A 20,713-nucleotide genomic window follows, 5' to 3' on the forward strand; every position below is an offset into this window, starting at 1 on the left:
CACCCGTGTTTTAGAATGCCATATTTTTGGTTCTGTTACTTATAGTAAACATGTTCTCATATAATGCATTAAAAGATAGATAACATTCTAATATGTAAGTGGTTTTTGTAAACATTTATTGGAAGTCATAAGGACATAAGGAAAACTTCCAGAATAAAAGCTTATGTCACCACAGAATATTGTGACTAATTCAGAATCCAGTTTTTCAGTTTGCAGATTATTTCTGGCACCACTATAATTAAAGCACACCTCACCTCAGCTATGATGTGCAAATCCAGTGACAGCTGAGAATCAAGTTGTGCGCTAAGATTATAAACCTTCACCAGCTTCATCAAAAACATGCTAATTTCAGTTGTCACTATCAGTTCCAGTTTTATTTTTGTAACAGCTCCTCCCTATTGTCTGATTTTAATTTTTCCCTCATCTATCAGTTTCCAATATTTTAACAAATTGGGATCTACAATTCCTTGTTCTGTTCTGGCTTTAAAATTTGCATATCAAATTTTATTAATAATAAATATTTATAAAGACTATTTTGTCTCATAACGTTTAGTGATGCTCATTGAATTTCAATAAACTTCTATTTAGGTATCTCAGAAATTAAAAATGTTGGTGGTCCAAATCAAGGTGTTAATAGATGTCGTAATTGTTATGTGGGTGGCAACAAAAAAATGATATGTACCTTTCACCTTTTATGAAAATGATTTTTACCTTTTACCTTTTACCAGAGCTAATGATAAAGATTCTTAGTTCTTATCCACTAATTGATTTAAAGTAAAAATGATAGCATCCATCCATATTTTTCATATAAGAGGTTATAGTTTTTAAAATTATTGTTACCTGTATCTTCTTATTCACTTTCCATTCATTTAGGACATTTAGGATTTTGATACAATTTGGGTTGAATGATAATATTGGAAGGTGATACAATTCCACAGAAAATTAAAGGAATTAGTAATTATTTCAGTGATAAAAATGTCTGTTTAGTGTTTTTTCCCAAAAACTTCAAATTGCATAGCAATAATTTGTCTTGATAATGATTTGATCCAAGTATTGTGGGAAACCTCTATAGAAAGACAGGTCTTGCTGTTATTATACGATAGCAAGGTCCGCTTTCTTAAGCTTTGATATTGGATTTGCTCACTTTGAGGTTTTGAAATTGAATCCATATAATTTTTCATATACCGTATTTTCCAGACTATAAGACCCTCCAAACTATAAGACGCACATTAGCTTTAAAGGAGGAAAACAAGAAAAAAAAATCTGCCTCTACCTCTCAGTATCCATGCAGCATTCATCTGGCTAGCGTCTTTGCAGCAAACAGCAAACAGCCTGGTCAGCTTCAGCATGTTATCGCAGCACCAGCACGTGGCTTGTCAGGGTTCTGCTCAGTTGCGCCCACCACCGGACAACTGAGCTGAGCTGCTGCCGCCACAAGGCAACACTGGAGTCTTCGCTGCCGAGCAGCTGATTGGCGGTTGAATCGGCCTCCCAGAATACCACTGATCAGCTGTTCTAGGCGGCGGGGACTGCTGAGGTCCATTCGCCACCGCGGCCCCTTCACCACCTTGGCCTGTTCGCCGCCGATCGTATTGATCGGTGGTGAACGGGCAGCGGCAATAGGCGGTGGCAATCCCCACCACCTAGAACAGCTGATCGGCACCACACCAACCCCCCCTCCCCCCGCCACAATATTCACTCTATAAGATGCACAGACATTTCTACCCACTTTTGGGGTGGAGGGAGTGCATCCTATAGTCCAGAAAATACGGTAGTTGGTTAGTTTAATTGTAGTTTAATTGAGCAGTTAGTATGAATGGTATATCTGTAGAAGAAAGACATTTATTAAATAGTCTTCATCCAAATAGACACAAATAGCTGGACTTCCAGCAGAGATTTGTATTAGCATTTGAAAACCAGTTGGAAATGGTTGATTTCCTGAAGGAAGAAATCTAGGCAGTAAAATACAGAATCAAGAGAATATTGTGACAAAAACAGAAGCCTCGGGAATAAGTCGCTTTGTAACTCCTTTCATTATGGAAAATAGTGACTGAGGTTTACATAATTAAAGCATTTAGTTAATCAGAGTCCTAGCTGGTGTTTTGTATCACTTGGAAGACATTGAAATTTGGAATCCTAAGGACTCGTAAGATGGCTTTGAATATTGTTGAGCAGCTACATGTTCCTTTTCTTTATAGGTCTTTATATGCTTTTGAAATCTGAATGTATCAATTGATTTTCCATACATGTCTGTTGAAATGTGAAATATTTCTTCCTTAGGTTACACTTTATTTTCCTGCACCTAATCCTCTGGCCCAATTGCTGTAGCTTCATGGTGGTCAAAAAATCAGGTTTCCCTCGAAGGCTGTGATGGTTTCCAATGAAAATAATTTTCTTTCCTGATCTTCCTGCAAGATATTTCTAAAGTGGATTTGGAGACTAAAAGTTATGCTACTTCCAGCCCCCGTAACCTAGCTCTAATAAATGCCTTAACCCTCATAGTTGTTGATAGTAGAATTTTGTTTTCCTGTAGTCAAGGGATTAATGGGACATGTTTCATCTAAGCAGGATTTTCCATGATCGGATTCTCTATGGATCCAAAGATTCCTTGTGGATTAATTAGGATAATAGAGGGAGGTGGTTGGAAATGCATATGGTATTAAAACTTATTTGCATTCATTCTTTTGTGCAAATGGATAAAACTTAACAGAAAATAATGGCATATTAAAATCTGAGCTTTTGATACCGCCATTAAGACAGCACTGTAAGCTAGCAGCCAACTATGAATGATTATAATATATGGATTTTAACTTTACTGCAATATGTTAAGCATTTTAATCCTGATTAGTTTCTAGAAACAAATAAAGTAGACGTAAATTTTTGACAAAATATTTGGGTCCCTACATTGGGATGTTTCTGCCAGGGTCTGAACAATTTATTTATCAAGGTTGCATTGATTGATTGATTGATTGATTTGTTTATTATTTGCTGCCTTTATTATTTTTATAAATAACTCAAGGCTGCAAACGTACCTAATACTTCTTCCATCTTCTATTTTTGCACAACAACCCTGTGAGGTGAGTTGGTCTGACAGAGAGTGACTGGCTCAAGGTCACCCATGGCTTTCATGGCTAAGGCAGAGTTTGAACTCCTGGTGTCCCGGTTTCTAGCCTCGTGCCTTACTGTTTTTGTTATAACTTCGTAAGCCACATTGACTCTTTTTAATGAAAAGTGACACATAAAGTTGCAAAATAAAAATAATTTTTCACTGCATTTTCCTGTTTACTGGAACTTAGAGTTCCTGGCATGGGTTGGCAGGACCAACATTTTATGTAGAAAACTTCATGGAATCCAATCCAGATGAATGAGCAGGATGATCAGAGATAAACTGTCCTTCTGCACCAGCTTGCTAAGTAGAATGAATTTTAAAGAGAGTAGTCACTTCATAGAAGACTTGTTAAAAAAAAATCAAGAGTGGTAACTTTTTTTGCCTTCTAATCAGTGGTGCCCAGATGGGTGTGTGACTTATGGCCATTTTTCACACGGCGGTTGCAGCATCCCCATGGTCACATGGTCAAAATTCAGGTGCTTGGCAACTGGTTCATATTTATGAATGCCCTGCAGTCATGTGATCCCCTTTTGCAACCTTCTGACAAGCAAAGTCAATGGGGAAGGCAGATTCACTTAACAACCATGTTATTAATTTAACAACTGCAGCAATTCACTTAACAGTTGTGACAAGAAAGGTCATACAATGGGGTAAAACTCACATAGCAAATGTTTCACTTAGCAACACAAATTTTGGACTCAATTGTGGTTGTAAATCGACGACTAACTGTAGATGTAAGTCATTTCACTTTTTTAAAAAAATCTCCATTATTATACATAAGAATAGAAAATAAATGGGTAGTGCTTCTGTTGTAATCTTTTTATGGTGATGTGATGCTTGTTTTGGCCATTTATTGATTATTCCAGGTTTTTAAGAAGTTTGCCTTCATTTTCCTCAACAGAAAATACATTCTGTAGTGGTGACCATGTATCCTGGCATAGTCCATTGGACAACAGTGAGTCTAGAATCCAACATATGCTCCTGACTGAAGATCCACAAATGCAGCCAGTTCAGACACCATTTGGAATCGTAACATTTCTCCAGGTATGTGTTCTCTAGCAGCCAGTATTCTTATAATTGTCTATAAGAAATAATATTTTATTTTTCTATATAAACAATTATCAGTCATTTTCTATTTTTAGATATTAAAAAGACATTATATACCATTTCCCATTAAAAACCATGTAAGTAATTTTGGTCAAGGCTAAAGTACCAAGTACTTCCCATAATAACTGTGGTAGACTTTTAGGTCACTTTAGTTCATTTTCATCAGACTTCAATTTCTTTCTTTTGTACATCTAATATATAGTCCTTACAATGTCAATTGGGCCTGGAATCTTTCTTGTTGAGCAAAGCAGTTGTTAAGCGAGATGCCATGCGACCACTTCATTCAACAACTGCAACCTCCAGCTCCCCCAATGTGGTTATTAAGCAGAACCCCAGGGAACCCCAGATATAGTAGGGCAGAGAGACGGCCCAGGCCTCCCACCACACCTGGGAAGCCCAGGCCTTCTCCCCATCAGGGGAAATGACCATGGGAACACTGGATTTCCCTTGGCATGCTGGAGAAATAGACTTCAAATCTGATGAAAATGCTAGCAGATGCCAGCATTCTCAGTCTTCCAGGGGTGGGGAGAATGTTTCTCTTTTCCTCCCCTCTGGAGCCTCTCTGAGCTTTCCGAGGGGAGGGAAAGGCTCAAAACACTCAAGTTTCACTAACATTTTCCCTTCTTCTCCAGAGCCATCTCTGAGCCATCTGTTAGGGTGGGGGAGGCTAGTGAACGCCAGTGGTTCTGAAAGGCTACAACTGATCTTAGCCAAAAGGCATTCACTAGAGTTTTGCCCAGATTTTAGGTCCCTTCCTCCAGTGCACAGGACTTTCCCCCCCCTTTTTCTCTATCGTTTAAATTTGTGCTACATCATGTTAGGTTTTCCAATATATTTTCTTGTAATGTATAAAAAGATCCTGTTATTATTTTATTGTTCTAGATTGTTGGAGTATGTACAGAAGAGCTTCATGCAGCACAGCAGTGGAATGGGCAGGGTATATTAGAATTGCTTCGGACTGTTCCTGTGTAAGTAGAGCATTTCCACCTGATTTGAAAGTCATATCAGCAGTTAAAAGATAATGTCTGATTAAGATAAATTCAGCCACTTCCAAATGCCACACTTGAAATAATCTTTTTAAAAACCTGTATACTTAAATAGTGAGGTTCTTTCCCCCCCGCTTTAATTGCACAGTACAACTTGAAATTGCAATTTATTTGGTTAGTTATGGCATCGCCATAGTACATAAACCAACTAAAGTCCTCCAAAGCATCCTAAGTAAACCAAAAGACCCAGCAGGCCCAGAAGTAAAAGCAGGAGTCATCTATAAAAGGGGTCACCAACTGGTGGTCCATGGACCACGGGGTGTCTGTGAGAAAATTTTGGTGGTCCGCAGAAAAATTATTTGCATTTTTTATGTTGCACTAAATCAAGGGTCCTCAAATTACAGCCCCTGGGCCGGATATGTGAAATGAATGTTTGTGTTGCTGCAGAGAGTCTTCCCCCTTCAGGGTCTTTTTGTGTGGGTTGGAGGGGGGCAGAAATTCGAACTTGGGGTCTGCTTCAGCCTCCTGGTGTGGGGCTTTGGGCAAAGGCTGGAGGGAAATGCCGCTGGTGGTGAAGAGCCAGAGAGCCTTGTTCCAGTGGGACTGCATCATGGCCTGGAACTGGCTGACCATCTCAGCCCGCTGAGCCTCCAGGCACCGGTACCTGGCCTTGCACTCCTGCAGGTCTTCCCTCTGCTTGGAAAGCCTATGCTTGTAGTCCTAGTGAGGTGCTTCTGCTGAGCCTCCTTCTTGGTCAGATCCAATTTGAACTGAGCCAGCTATTTTACTCTGGAGTGGCTGGGAGGGGAGGAGTGAATAGAGGCCAGTGAGGCACTCCTCGATGTGAGTGACATCAACTTGGCCATGCCCACCCAGTCACATGACCACCTGGCCACGCCCACCCAGTCATTAGGCAATCATATTAGTGGCCCGCGGCATTTAAAATTATGAATTTAGTGGTCTCTGAGGTCCAGAAGGTTTATGACTCCTGATCTATAATATACAGTGTAAGGACTATAAGAACCACTACGTACAACAAACAGGCAGAAGACTAGCAGAGCGCATCCATGAACACCAACTAGCAGTCAGAAGATCGGATGAAAACTCCTTTATTTCACAACACATGGACAGACTTAATCATAGTTTTAGCTGGAAAACAGGCCATCCTAGACCAAGCCAAGTCCAAAAACACTAGAAAATTCCTGGAAGCATGGCACTCAAACAAATCAGCCACCAACAGCCCCTTAGAGAGAAATAACATCTATGTACCATTCAAAAGAGACAATCAAAAAGCCAAAAAGGAAAAAAAAGACCAAAACACCTCCTCATCAGCAATCAACACCCAGATGAGCAGAGATTAACACCAAGATTAACACTAGACCAACAATCAAGAAATAAATACCTCAGTCAGGAAATTAACCAAGTCAGATAAACAAGCTAACAGTAAGCAACAGCCTAATCAATGAATCACCAATATCATTCTCACCAAGACCACAAGACAGAACAAACTTCTAATATATAAAATGAAATTGATCCACACTCCCTTCTTGCACTGATGAACTTACCTAGTTCAGTAATTAAATGTTTGCAAGAAAACATCCAAACTCAGAGAGTACCAGGGACCCCAAACTTCAACCCTGAGCTACAAAATACTGTCTTCTATTGGTTACTTTATGTAACATGGGGAAAATAAATATCTTCAGTGTGAAGATATTTTAGATATCGTATTCCCTTAGGATTGTGATACCTAAAGAATTATGTACGTTCGTACAAATTTGATAGCCTGCAAAGAGAATCTGAGAAGGCATTTTGTGGTCTGAGATATAGTTAGTAAAGATGCACAAGACACCCTAAAATTCTGGGGATAGTTGCAGTTAATTATTCTTTTTTTTTTTTTTTTTTTGTACATCTATAGAGCAGGAGGTCCATGGTTAATCACAGATATGCGACGTGGGGAAACAATATTCGAAATAGATCCACATCTGCAAGTATGCATTTTAATTTTTTAGTTTATTGATATTTCACGAGTGGACACAGTTGCATTTTTAACCCAAAACAATTCTCTCCTTGTATTGGAATGTTCTCAGAAAAAATAGTCAATTATTTTGTTACTTTGCTATCAATTTTTGACTTGTGAGTCTTCATGCTCCCAATTCTTGGAAGCATGGTCAATAAATGGCTCAATTCAGATTAGTTTCACTGTTGCTACTGAACTGGGTCACATACATTATTTCCTTCCTTCCTTCCTTCCTTCCTTCCTTCCTTCCTTCCTTCCTTCCTTCCTTCCTTCCTCCCTCCCTCCCTCCCTCCCTTCCTTCCTTCCTTCCTTCCTTCCTTCCTTCCTCCTTCCCTCCCTCCCTCCCTCCCTCCCTCCCTCGCTTCCTGGACATTTGTAAAACTGCACAACTCCAAAATGACTCTGGATGGCATGCAGTAAAAACAATTAAAACAAAAACAACAAAAAGGCCCATTCATGTGCAGATTCCCTGATACCTTGTGTGCTTGGGGGAAATTGAAGGATTGAATTATGAAGGAAAGACATCTGTTCATTGCTTTGTTTTGTAGAAACCAATATGATTTATGATAACTATAATGATTTCAAAAGCCTTGAAAAGCTATATGTAACCCTTCACTTCTGGGTTGGAAATAGACTAGCATGCTGAAAGTGATATTTGCAACCGTTGACAGTATTGGAATATTAAATGTAAAACTGCCATTTCAGTGTGAAGTCTTCCTTCAGTATTACCAAACATCATAACTATAGTTCATGGATATGTAGTTTCTAACAGTTTCTTCAGTGATATTCTCAAGCAGACCAGGTTGTACGTGTTTTTGTTTTCATGTGAAAAAGAAAATTGAATCACTTTTTTTCTTTCTGTTTTCATGTTTTTTTCTTCTGTTTCAAACTGCTGCAGTTTACCCCTTCTTATTTTAAAAGCCAAGATTTAGTTTAACAGCATCATCTGGTGGTGAATGTTAGAACTGAAAATAAATCGTTTTCTTCATCTGTTGAACTTGGTAGTGAGATGCAGGAATATCTCTTTTCTGATATTGATTTTGGAAGTGAAGCATGGTGGGAGAATTAATGGTTGGAATTCATTAAACCTTATTTTTGATTCAACGCTACACTTTCGTGAAATGTAGTTTTGAATATATGCTATGTCTCAGGACACCAAATGATAACTGGCAACTCAGACGTTCTGCCATTGCTTGGTGATAGAGCACAGGCATTATCATGCACAATTACAGAAGTTCAATGCCTCCAGATAGGGCTGGAAAAAAAGTCCCATGAAGCAGTGTGACATTATACCGGGCGGAGCTACAGTATGTTCTGAGTTTTAAGCCCATTGTATTCATCGGCATTGATTTGCAGCTGACTTTTGTGTCTTTAGAGCAGTGAAAAATGAGTACTGCAGCTCTTAATTTCTCAGACACTTAGCATTAATAAAATATATGTAATAGATCCTGTAATGACAGAACTATGTTCTCAAATGTGTGCTTGTTTGGGATCCTTTTAAGCAGGACCGAGTTGATAAAGGGATTGAAACAGATGGCTCAAATCTAAGCGGTGTCAGTGCAAAATGTGCCTGGGATGACCTTAGCCGGCCACCAGAGGACGATGAAGACAGCAGAAGTATCTGCATTGGTACACATCCTCGACGATTGTCTGGAAAAGGTAAGCTAAACTTTGATCCCATCAGCCTTCAGGTTTATTTGGCCTAATAGTTAAGGCTAAAAAGCAAGGGTCTGTGAGTTCAAGTCCCACCTCACCCATTAAAGACAGCTGGATGACTTTGGATAGTCAGTCATCTTTGGCCCAACCCACCTCACAGGATTGTAAGGAGATCTACCTACCTACCTACCTACCTACCTACTTACCTATCTTTATATTTTTATATGTTCCTGGGCCTCTTACATAGTAATATAGCTACTATACCAAGAAACGTAGCAAATTTTTGATGTCAATTTCTAAAAATTAAAATATTTACTTCCCAATCTAAGTGAAAATAGAATGCAGGCACTTTCCAAATATACTCAGACCCTGTGCATAAGAGGAATTTTAAAAAATATTTAAATAAACTGTATTATAGTTAGGCAACCATTTCCAGCTCAAGAATATATTAAGGTCCAAGTTAGGTCTTCAAGAAACTTCATCAGTACTGTGAAAATGAGTCTTTTCCCTGATGCAAGGTTGTACAAATGTGTTCACAGACAAGTCTCCACCCACCCACACACCCACACACCCACACACAAAACATATACAATCTCATGGAAATATACATAATTTTACTTTTTACTGAGGAAATACATCAGTTTCCATATTCCATTTGAAACACACTATCTCCCAATTTACTTTGAAGAATGTCTATGATCTCTTCCCCTGACTCTTACTGAGTACTTATGCAGAGGTTCCCTATATACCCGTGATGGCGAACCTATGGCACGCGTGCCACAGGTGGCACGCGGAGCCCACTCTGCGGGCAGGCGAGCCATCACCAGCTCAGCTCCAATAAGCATGCGCAATTGCTTCCCGCCGGCCTGCTGATTTTCGGGTCTGCCCAGCAAGTGGCATGCGTGGGGAGACCTACCTTTCTCCTTACTTTCTGCTGCCTATGCCTTTCCAGATCTCCGGAGATTCCCTTCCCAGCGATGTTTTGGGAGGTGAGACTTTTTTCCCTCCCCCCCCCCCCAGCCGTTTTGGGAGGCAAAGGCTTTTTTAACTCCTCCCAGCCGTTTTGGAAGCTTCCCCGACCCATTCCCAGCCGTTTTAGGAGGCAAAGGCTTTTTTTCCCTCCCCCCCAGCCATTTTGGAAGCTTTCCCCCCCAGCTGTTTTAGGAGGCAAAGGCTTTTTCCCCCTCCCCCCCCAGCTGTTTTAGGAGGCAAAGGCTTTTTCCCCCTCCCCCCCCAGCCGTTTTGGGAGGCAAAGGCTTTTTTCCCCCCCTCCCAGCCATTTTGGAAGCTTCCCCACCCCCCCCCTCACTCCAGCCTTTTTGGGAGGTAAAGACTTTCCCCCCCAGTGCTGTTTTGGGATGTGAGGCCAAAAAGGGGGGGGTATCGTGCGCACATGCAGGGGTCGCGTGTGCATGTGGGGGGTCACATGCATGTGCAGAGGGGCGGGGCATGCAGGAGGGGCATTGTATTATGGGTGTGGGCACGTGCGCGCGCACACTTTTGGCACCTGAAGGAAAAAAGATTTAGCCATCACTGCTATATACCCTTTCCTTAGCAGCCAAAATGGAGCTTTTTGCTGACAGACAGTTGCTTCCCTCCAGGTGAAGGAGAAAAACTCTGGTTTCCTGGCCTATTGCATTTTGAACCCTTTTGCTGAGAGGAGGGGCAAGCATCTGGGAAGAGGCGTAGCAACTAGTTTTCTTTAGCAATTTATGAGGCAGGCCAGGGATCACAAAGTCACCTTATCAACTCTGGGTTTTTCTATTGCCATGACTTCAATGTGCCTATGCAGATAGAATGTCATAGAACTAAACATGAGGAAGCCTATAAGTACTAGCTGATAACAAATGAAGTAAGATCCTCTTCAGGATAATGCATACTGTCAATCAAAAAGTGAGGTAACTCTTGAAAACAACATGGGAGTTACTGATGCAGGGCAAATTCACATAGATTTTCTTCCCTTTCCTCTCATTGCACCGTCTCCTGAATTTTTTTTCTGTAATTGAAGAAGTCTTTTATTTGCAGAAAGACAATTCTGATTCTAAACTATTTAGAAACTAGTTAAAGGGTGTTACATTTTACAAACATAGGTTTTAGTACTGAAAAATTTGTGTACTAATACCTGTGACTTTGTGTTAACTTTATATAACATTTCCCCAATGATAGGGAAAGGGGTGAAGCCAGAGGACCAACATTGTTATTATATTCCATTTTGCTTTATTCAGTGCTTTGTGACTAATGTTTTCCAAAAATTGTAATTTGAAATATTACTCAACACTTACGTTTTTTGAGTGTTGTTTATATTAAATGGATCATAGTTGCCAGTTTGCTGCAAGAAACTATGGGTTTTGATATATAGATGAAAAAGAAAGTATATGGTCTTTGTTTTAGTATTACAGTCTACTCACCTCATCTACGTTTAACTCTATTTTTAAATTTCTGAATTTTCAGACACAGAACAAATTCGAGAAACTCTACGAAGGGGACTAGAGATTAACAGCAAGCCAATTTTGCCACCAATTAATACTCAGAGGCAGAATGGATTGAACAGTGACAGAGCACCGTAAGTTTAGTCTTATACATGAATCTTGAAGTGAGAAAAAATGGGTTTTTCTCATTTTTCTTATGATAATAATGGGAGGAAAGGCTACTTTGGTATATAGTTTTTAATATAATATTTATATTATAATTATATTATATAATTATAATAATAATTAATATAATGTTGGTACTATACTTCAAATATATTTTATTTATGTATTTGCAATATTTTATTCTGCTTTAATTTAGAAACTTAATTTTAGAAACTACCGAAGTGGTATTTGATATACAGTATATAAAAATATGAAACAAAATAGTAAAAATGGCTTAAAATAATCAAAGGAAAGCAAATAACAAATTGTTTATAATTAGGGCAATTGAAAAGAGTCAGTGGAAAACTTGGCTAAATAAAGAACATTTCAGATTCTGAAAAAAATATTCAGGTTTGAGAATGCTAATCTCTGCTTGAGCACTGGTAAACATCATTAAATTAAAGTAGCATAAAGCAGAAATGATCTTAGAAGTAATTTAATCTCTTCTCAGTGCAGAATCTTAGAATATGGTTTTAACGTATGTATGTATGTACTGTATGTATGTATGTATATATAGACAAACAGACAGACCAACAGACAGATATTTTTTGTTGTAAAATGGGCAGCCAATACATTTTATAAATAAATAAATAAAATATCTCTAACCAATGATCCAGCCTCTTTTTCAAGTTCACCAATGAAAGGGGACTCATGACTTCGTGTAGCAGCCTATTCTTTTGGCTGGCAACTTGTAAATTCAGGATGTTCCTCCTTGCATTTAGCCTGAACCTGCTTACTTATAGCTTTTAGTTAGTATACTGTTTCTGAACTTGACTTCTGGGACAATGTCTACTATCTTTTCTGTGTTATAATATTTCAGATATTTGAAGCATATCTTTATAAGAGAAAATGCTTGTCCTTTATACCATAGTTATTTATTAGTTTATTTATTTATTATTTCGATTTATATGCCGCCCTTCTCCGGAGACTCAGGGCGGCTTACAATGCGTTAAGCAATAGCCTTCATACTTTTGTATATACCTGCTTAGTAGGGCTTTCGCCCGCCCCCCCACCCCAAGCGGTGTTCTTTTTTATACAAAGTCAGCTTATTGGCCCCACAATCCGGGTCCTCATTTTACCTACCTCGAAAGGATGGAAGGTTGAGTCAACCTTGAGCCTGGTGAGATTTGAACTTGCAGTAATTGCAGGCAGCTGGTGCTACTTAACAGCACTTTAGTCTGCTGTGCCACCAAGACTCTTTTATGTGAATATTGGCAAGCCACAGGACAGTCATTAGAACATCAATATGAGAGTCAAACTCTAAGAGCTCAGAATCTAAAGGCCAAAAGTTAAGAAAGAGAAATTGAATGAAAGGCTAAGCTATCTCACATTCTAACATAAATGTGTTGACCAAGTTACCGTATAGTGTTAATTGAGAATGTTCAAGTTATTAAACATCAGACTAGCAAAAAATTTTTTTAAAAAAAACTATACACCAGATAGCAGCATATTTATTTATATCAGTAGCTGAGGTAGATCATATATGTAATTAATTTACAAATTACTAGCAATATGGGATACATAAGAAGTAACTGCATTTGGGTCATGTTACTTGGCCTTTTGTGTACATTAGATATAAACGTTTCTGTGTGTGTGTAAAGAAAAAAATCAGAATTTAAATTTTATTTTGATTTCTCAGTTTCAAATGTTCCTCTGCCTTCTTTAGAATATGAATAATAGCATATTATTGTTCACAAGTAAGCAAAGGATAGTTGTTTTCAAGTAAACTCTGAAGTACACACTGTTAACAAATAGAGGTTTTTTTGTCTGTATCCTGAGTTGGCTGTTTGACTTATTAGCATTACATTAGATTCTGCACATTACTTTTTGTAATACTGATTATGAGTGTCCAAGGTTTGCAGCCAAATCTTACAAAAAAAGAGGAAGAATTGGCACCTTTAGAAGAACTTCCAGGTTGATAGAACTAGAAAATATCTAGACAATCTTTTCTTTCCTCTCCCCCCTCCCTGCCATATTAGCCCTGTAGGGACTATGTGCTCTCAGAAGTTACATAAAGTATAGTGAACCAGTGGTGCGTAGAATATGATGTCTGGGCTAATAGGCATAGATTGTTCTCCTCGGAAGAAAAACTGGCTGGAACCTTATATAGTAAAAAGCTATTTTAGAATGGAAGGTACGCTGTAGTATAACTTTAGCATTTTATACCTCTTCTGTAATTTCATATCTCTAACTTTAGTTATTGGTCCTCTGTTATAAAAGTAAACAAATTATATTATTTTTTGTCCACATTGCCTAGTTAAAGTGTATATAACAAAGGAAGTATTTAAATGCAAGTGCAGCATTGCAAATATATCATTTTTTCAGCATTACCCAATCAGCATTGAACTTTGGTATCAGAGTTTTCTTAAGAAAAATATTAATTGTCTGTTAAAATATAGCACAGTAAGTCATACAGACTCTTGCGTTAAGTAACTTTAATGTACTTTTTAGAACTTTTAATTTAAGTAACAGATAGGCAGTGGAACATTGTATTTCTGCACAAGTTCACTTCTCTGTCTCTGAATCAAATACCCCAGACAATAGATTTCATAAAAATAGTCAGCATTTAAGAATAACTACCCTAGTTTGTTATTTTATTAGCAAGCTTTAATCTGTTAATCAATGCCTGTCATAGCAAATCTTAGTTTCTCCTTTACTTGGACTATAAGCAATTATTGAAACTTTGGTCTCTCAGATTCTTAGAATCCCAGAAAAAGTGTAGGATAATTAAACTGTATAGCAAGCAATTGGTTTTTTTTCCTGGAGAATTTATATTAACTGCCTTCAAATAACATGGTTTATATCATCTGTCTCTAATATTGCAGGAGGGTCAAAGATGATTGCAAATTTGTTTATGTGACTATGACTTCTGTTCAGTGGTAGGATTCAAATAATTTAACAACCGGTTCTCTGCCCTAATGATTTCTTCCAACAACCAATTCACCAAACTACTTAGAAAGTTAACAACTGGTTCTCCCGAAGTGGTGCGAACTGGCTGAATCCCACCACTGCTTCTGTTGCTTTCTTAGCAACAGTAGAGATGTGGTTTTCCAGCAGATTATTAGCTGTGCTGCTGCTACCCAAATCCAGATCTGAAGTTTAATACAGCAGCAGCTAACAGCAGTACGGCTAACAGTGTTGTTGTTCATCTTAATTCACAAGATGTAGAAACCAATTCAGGCTCTTAGTAAGAACAGAAAATGAAGAAGAAATAGTTGAAAGTCAGCAAAAGTCACCTTGGTAACTGCTGCATTACACTCATTTAAAATGAAGAGACTTCAAACATTGACTACAAAAGAATTTAATCATCTAAAGAATTAATCTGACAACTGCCCACACTTACACCTCCCACAATCCTTCAATCACTCAGAATGAGCTTTAATCTCAGATTCCCTTCCAATTCCATAAAACGTTAGATATGCAGTCTCATGCTGGGGCATTTCCGGCATATTGCTCTCATTTAAATGCACTCACTCTTTCCTAATACAGAAGTCATGGCTCTTGTCAGTTGTTATTCATTTCTTTCTTGATATAAGCTGAGAATCCATGAATTATTTGTGTTGGTTGAGTGGAGAATTTTATGTGGCAGTTTTTTAAATATATTAGTTAATGACAACTGGAATTTTTTTTATGTTAAATAGATCTGATTAAGAGTACTTTATGTGTGTAAGAGTAAATGAAAGTAAGAGATGATGACCATAAAAAAGGAAAATAACACAAATAAGTAGAAATAAAACTGAAGATACCAGATATAAAACCTGTATTAAGCTCCTGCTTTCAAAGCTACATTTGTAGAGGAAAAAAGCTGCAGTAATAACTTCTTTGGCTCCCCCTGATTTTCCCTAAAGTGTTAGAAATTCCATCACCCCCTCATCTAGGTTGTCTTCTTCCCCAGGACCATGCATGGCATTCATTCAAGCTGAAAGAATGAATACTTGATTCTTTATTCAGCTTAGTGTAGGTTATTGAAAATCTTATATGTGGGTGGCCCTGCCAATACCCTTCATTCTTAAGAGCTGGCAAGGCAAAGAGAAGGCCTTCATTTCAGATACAAAGAAAATGGAAAATGGAAAAACCCCTATAAAAAGAAATCTCCTGATTTCAGCTGCTGGATCTAACAGGTTTTAATGAAACATGGATTTTAGGGACACTTGTCCCAGGACCGTTATCTGGTCAAGAGGTAAAATTCAATAGAATGTGGTCAAGTGAAGAAATTAGGCAGAATAACATTCAGAGTAAAGTGCAAGCAAAACACTGAATTGGAAACGAAAGGACTAATAATAGATTCATTTATTTTTAAAGCTAGAATTACTTCGTTTGCTAATACAAACATCCCCACTTAAGCCAATAGTTTGTTCGGCAGAATTTCAGAATATTGGGATATAAGTATAGCAATATATCTTGATGAAATATGTGACAAAACATAATGATTCAATACTGGCTCCTGAAATTACAAACAAATTTTTATACCGTACTTGTGTACTCTCAGTGCTAAAGATATTCTGTAGATTTAGACATACCAAGCTTTTGTTCATAACCTTATTTCTACGCAACATGTGGATTTTGTTGGTCTGGCAGAGACCAGTTCTGAGCAAGATAATTTACCATGATCAAAAAACCATAATCACTTAACCATATTTAGATGATTAGGGGACTGGAGGCTAAAACATACAGTATAAAGAATGATTGCTGGAATTGGGTATGTCTAGTTTGATGAAAAGAAGGATTAGGGGTGACATTATAGCAGTGTTTAAGTATCTCAGGGGCTGCCACAAAGAAGAGGGAATCAAGCTATTGTCCAAAGCACCTGAGGGCAGGACAAGAAACAATGGATGGAAACTAATCAAGGAGAGAAGCAATCTAAAACTAAGGAGAAATTTCCTGACAGTTAGAACAATTAATCAGTGGAACAACTTGCCTCCAGAAGTTGTAAATGCTTCAAGACTGGAAATTTTTAAGAAAAGATTGGATGACCATTTGTCTGAAATGGTATAGGGTTTCCTGCCGAAACAGGGGGTGGACTAGAAGACCTCCAAGGTCCCTTCCAACTTCTATTCTATTCTATTCTATTCTATTCTATTCTATTCTATTCTATTCTATTCTATTCTATTCTATTCTATTCTGGATAACATTAACCATTAAAAAAATTCAAGTCCAGACTCCTTTTTACTAATAATATATAGAAATCCCAACTAAATCTGACTTAAATGAATTGTTACTTCCATTGGTTAGAATGGATTAGACAGTTTTTAAAAATTTACTTAGCACAAGTTTCAGAGATATCAAAAGTGCAACTTTCCTGTGAAGTATTAAGTATACAAAGGAAAGCTACTGTGTGGCAAAGTTAGACAGCATACTAAAAAGCAGAGACATCACCCTTCCAACAAAAGAGTGTATAGTCAAGGCTATGGTTTTCCCAATTGCAATATATGGTTGTGAAAGTTGGACCATAAGGAAGGCTGAGTGTCAAAGAATTGAGGCCTTTGAACTATGGTGCTGGAGAAGACTCCTGCGAGTCCCTTGGACTGCAAGGCGATCAAACCAGTCAGTCCTAGAGGAGATCAACCCTGACTGCTCTTTAGAAGGCCAGATCCTGAAGATGAAACTCAAATACTTTGGTCACTTAATGAGAAGGAAGGACTCAGTGGAGAAGAACCTAATGCTGGGAACGTTTGAGGGCAAAAGAAGAAGGGGAAGGCATGAGGCATGAGAGAATGAGGTGGCTGGATGGAGTCACTGAAGCAGTTAGCGTGAGCTTAAATGGTCTCCAGGGGATGGTAGAGGACAGGAAGACCTAGAGGAAAGTTGTCCATGGGGTCGCGATGGGTCGGATACGACTTCACAACTAACAACAACATTAAGTATACACCAGGCCCAGCTCTCAATACTCTCTTGCTGCTTTCCCCAGCAAGGTAGTGCAAGGATCCAATCCACCCATGGCAGAACTGAAGTCACAGATAATAATTAATAATAACATTATTATATATATAAAAAATAAAACTAGTTGGCGAAACCTCAGCAAAGGGGACTCTACAACAGGGATTTAGAGATGTGTACCATGTCTGCAATCTCACTCACAATCAGGTCATAGATGAAACTAGATTTGTTACACACAGATCTGATGTAGAGGCTACATATATCATATACTTTGTAAAATGCATTAAGTTTTAAAACCTAAACATTGCTCCAGTAATTCTCTGCTTAAGGATTTACAGTGCCAGTTTGTTATAGTGGTTAAGGCTCTGGACTAGAAAGCAGGAGACACTGAATTCTAGGCCTCCTTTAGACATGAAAGGTGATTGACTTTGGGCGTGTCACTCTCTCTCTACTTAATATACCTCATAAGATGGTGGTGGTGGTGGTGAAAATAGGGGGCAAGAATATTAGGTGTATTCTCCACCTTGAGTTGACCAAAATGTATTTAAAAGGTGGGATAAAATCTTATACCTTCTTTGATTTAGGAGTCGTAAGGACAGTTTAGAAAGTGACAGCTCAGCAGCAATCATTCCTCATGAACTGATTCGCACAAGACAGCTTGAGAGTGTGCACCTAAAATTCAACCAGGAATCAGGAGCATTAATTCCACTTTGTTTAAGGTGAGTAGAATGTTAGTTTTTATATGAGGGGCTGTAAGGACCATTCTGTTATCTCTACATTACCGAGGTCTCTTCAGCCAGATTTTAAAAAGATAAACTGAATATTACAAAGTATTTAACCATGTAATATTATATGCCTATTGGGGCTCAGGAGTGCCATTCAGAGGGCACTGCATGAAATGAGCAATATGCCCTTGAAAGTGCTGCATCTCAAAGATTTGGCATGATCCTTCAAGAGACTTATTGCTTTACTACAATAGTAATTCCAGTGCAGATATCTTCCCTGAAAGCATACATATTCAAACAACAGGGAAGACCTTGAAATGGCTGTATAAAGTCTTTGAAAGGCCAAGACGCTTTGTTTTATGCAACCCACACCCTCCTTCCTGTGGCCTCCCCGCACTTGCAGCTCAGTCCCCCTTTCCTCCAACTTGTGTGTGACCTGTGTGGGGGCCTCCTAGTGTGTATTTGGGGTTAAGACAGCAAGGGGGACTGTCTGGATTGTCATTGGTAACTGATGGTAACTGCATCATACTTCATACCGCATTGCTTAGCGACAGTAGTCTGGTCCTAATTGCCATCGTAACCTGAAGACTATCTGCATTTCAAGGCTTTGGTTAACTCTTATATGTCAAGTCTCAAGTGTCTGAACTGATTGTTATAATACCACAATGCAATCTTGTGTTTTGCTACATAATTAGATTATTGTTTATTTTTACTTGAATTCTAAATTAGAGAATTTTCCTGGTAACCTTAGGAAATCTTCCAGCACACATATATTATCTTAATTTGCTATTCAAATATATTTGTTTTGGTTCATGAAAAAGCATATATTAGATTTAGATGGAATGTGTCTGGAAGAGAGAAATGTAGGTGAGATATAGAATTCCTTTCATTTAATTGCTTCTCTTTCATTAGTCATTGTACTGTGAAAGTGGTTTGTTCTATGATACAAGTCGTTGAGTTTGTAGTTTGTTTGTGTATATTGGAACTTAGATGAATTTTCTTTTTTTACCCAATCCTTTTTTACTAGAGCCTTAATTACTATAATCAAATTATAATTGTTTCTTTCCCTTGTCCCTATTTTGTTTTTTTTTTATCTTGAACTTTAAAATTATGGGCCTAAAATATTATATGTATTGAGGAGTACATGACATGACAGAGCGCCACATGGGGAAGATTGTATTGATTTGAAAGTCATTTTTTTGTTTATTGTTTCAGAGGCAGATTATTACATGGTCGGCACTTTACATACAAAAGTATTACAGGAGATACAGCAATCACTTTTGTATCTACAGGAGTTGAAGGGGCCTTTGCTACAGAGGAGCATCCATATGCAGCACATGGACCCTGGTTACAGGTATTTTATTTTTATATTTTGTATTTCTGAATAAGAACTGATTTGTCCCATTTTGTTTCAGATGCTTTAAGTCTTTAATAATCATTTTTTGGTTTTGCTGTATTATTTTTAGGTCAAGAATGCTTTTGCAGTCTTTGCCCTTTTTTAAAGTATTTAGAAAGTAGAATTATAAGCCAAAAAGAAATGGCAGTTTTTAATACTCTTCTCTATGTATGTAAACAGCAATTTTCTCTTCCCAAATCCCAGAACATTTTACAAACTCTGCATCCTCTAATTTTTTTCCCCACCACTGCAATGCAGTTGCCTTTATAATCACTGTTGTTTTCAAACAGTATGCAGCAATTGAAAAGGCAAGGCTACAATATTTGAAGCTATTAAAAACTCAAAAAGAAAGTCAAAACAAGTAGCCTTGCAAAGCATCTTTAGGATAGCATGAAGAGGCCTATTTTTAAGGATATGGAGAATTCTTCCTTCTTCCGTTAGAAGAAACAATGGCAGAATTTTTAAACAGTTTTCTAGAAAACTAGTTATGGTTCCACAAAACACACTACAACTATTACTTTCTATCTTTTGTTTTATATTTGATTAATCTTGGGAATCCTGTGCACTGAATATGTTGCTTCATCTTTTGTAAATTCCTTCTGTTGTGACTTTTTGCATTTCCCAGGGTAACTAATCAAGGCAGGAAATAGAACTGAAACACAGGATAAAGTAGCAGACTCAGCAAACAGTCTTGTGAGGAATTATTTGAAGTAATTGAATTATGGTGTATGTGGCTCACAAGGCCCATATATTCCTAAACTTTTTCTTTTCCAGATAAATTTCCAAATGCTGAATGTTTAAATATATAATCCCGATCTAATCTTAAAAAATTAAGAAGCCTTATTGTGCAGCTATTTCTGATTTAACATGGTTTCCAAAGTTAAATTTACTTTTTTACCTTAAGCCCTTGTTCTTAGCTCCTCTAGATGTCACAGTCAAACCTTCTATAAGTATTTTATATTTTAACATTGCCCACAGATAATGGCCTGTTTATATTTTTGACTAGAGTGTCTTTGGTTTGTTTTCTGTGAAACTGAATTTTCAAGTACACATTTACAGTAGGTCTGTGTACTGGTTATGTTTTCTGTAGCTTTATTGGAATTAGCGCAAGGAATTGCTACTTAAAATGTACAAATACCTGTAGTATTAGGGACCATTTTTCATAATAGTTAAAGGATAGTCTGAAATTGTTGGCTCTGGTTAAGTC

The 20,713-nt window shown here is 37.8% G+C and overlaps 1 protein-coding gene across 4 annotated transcripts in view; it reads left to right on the forward strand.

The window, feature by feature from the left end:
• Nucleotides 1-20,713, forward strand: part of SUFU (SUFU negative regulator of hedgehog signaling) — a 52,466-nt gene that overhangs the window by 16,482 nt on the left and 15,271 nt on the right. For 2 of the 4 annotated variants that reach the window (XM_034439965.3, XM_034439968.3), the window contains exons 4-10: nt 4,011-4,153; nt 5,099-5,184; nt 7,118-7,190; nt 8,722-8,878; nt 11,327-11,438; nt 17,970-18,104; nt 19,326-19,464. In XM_034439965.3, the coding sequence (XP_034295856.1) occupies nt 4,011-4,153; nt 5,099-5,184; nt 7,118-7,190; nt 8,722-8,878; nt 11,327-11,438; nt 17,970-18,104; nt 19,326-19,464 (845 nt within the window). The remainder of the gene's footprint in view (nt 1-4,010; nt 4,154-5,098; nt 5,185-7,117; nt 7,191-8,721; nt 8,879-11,326; nt 11,439-17,969; nt 18,105-19,325; nt 19,465-20,713) is intronic. The other 2 variants (XM_034439967.3, XM_087872842.1) reach the window with 1 other exon arrangement.

Source organism: Pantherophis guttatus, chromosome 6 (assembly GCF_059756535.1).
Source record: "Pantherophis guttatus breed Tessera chromosome 6, ASM5975653v1, whole genome shotgun sequence".
Lineage (NCBI taxonomy): Eukaryota > Metazoa > Chordata > Lepidosauria > Squamata > Colubridae > Pantherophis > Pantherophis guttatus.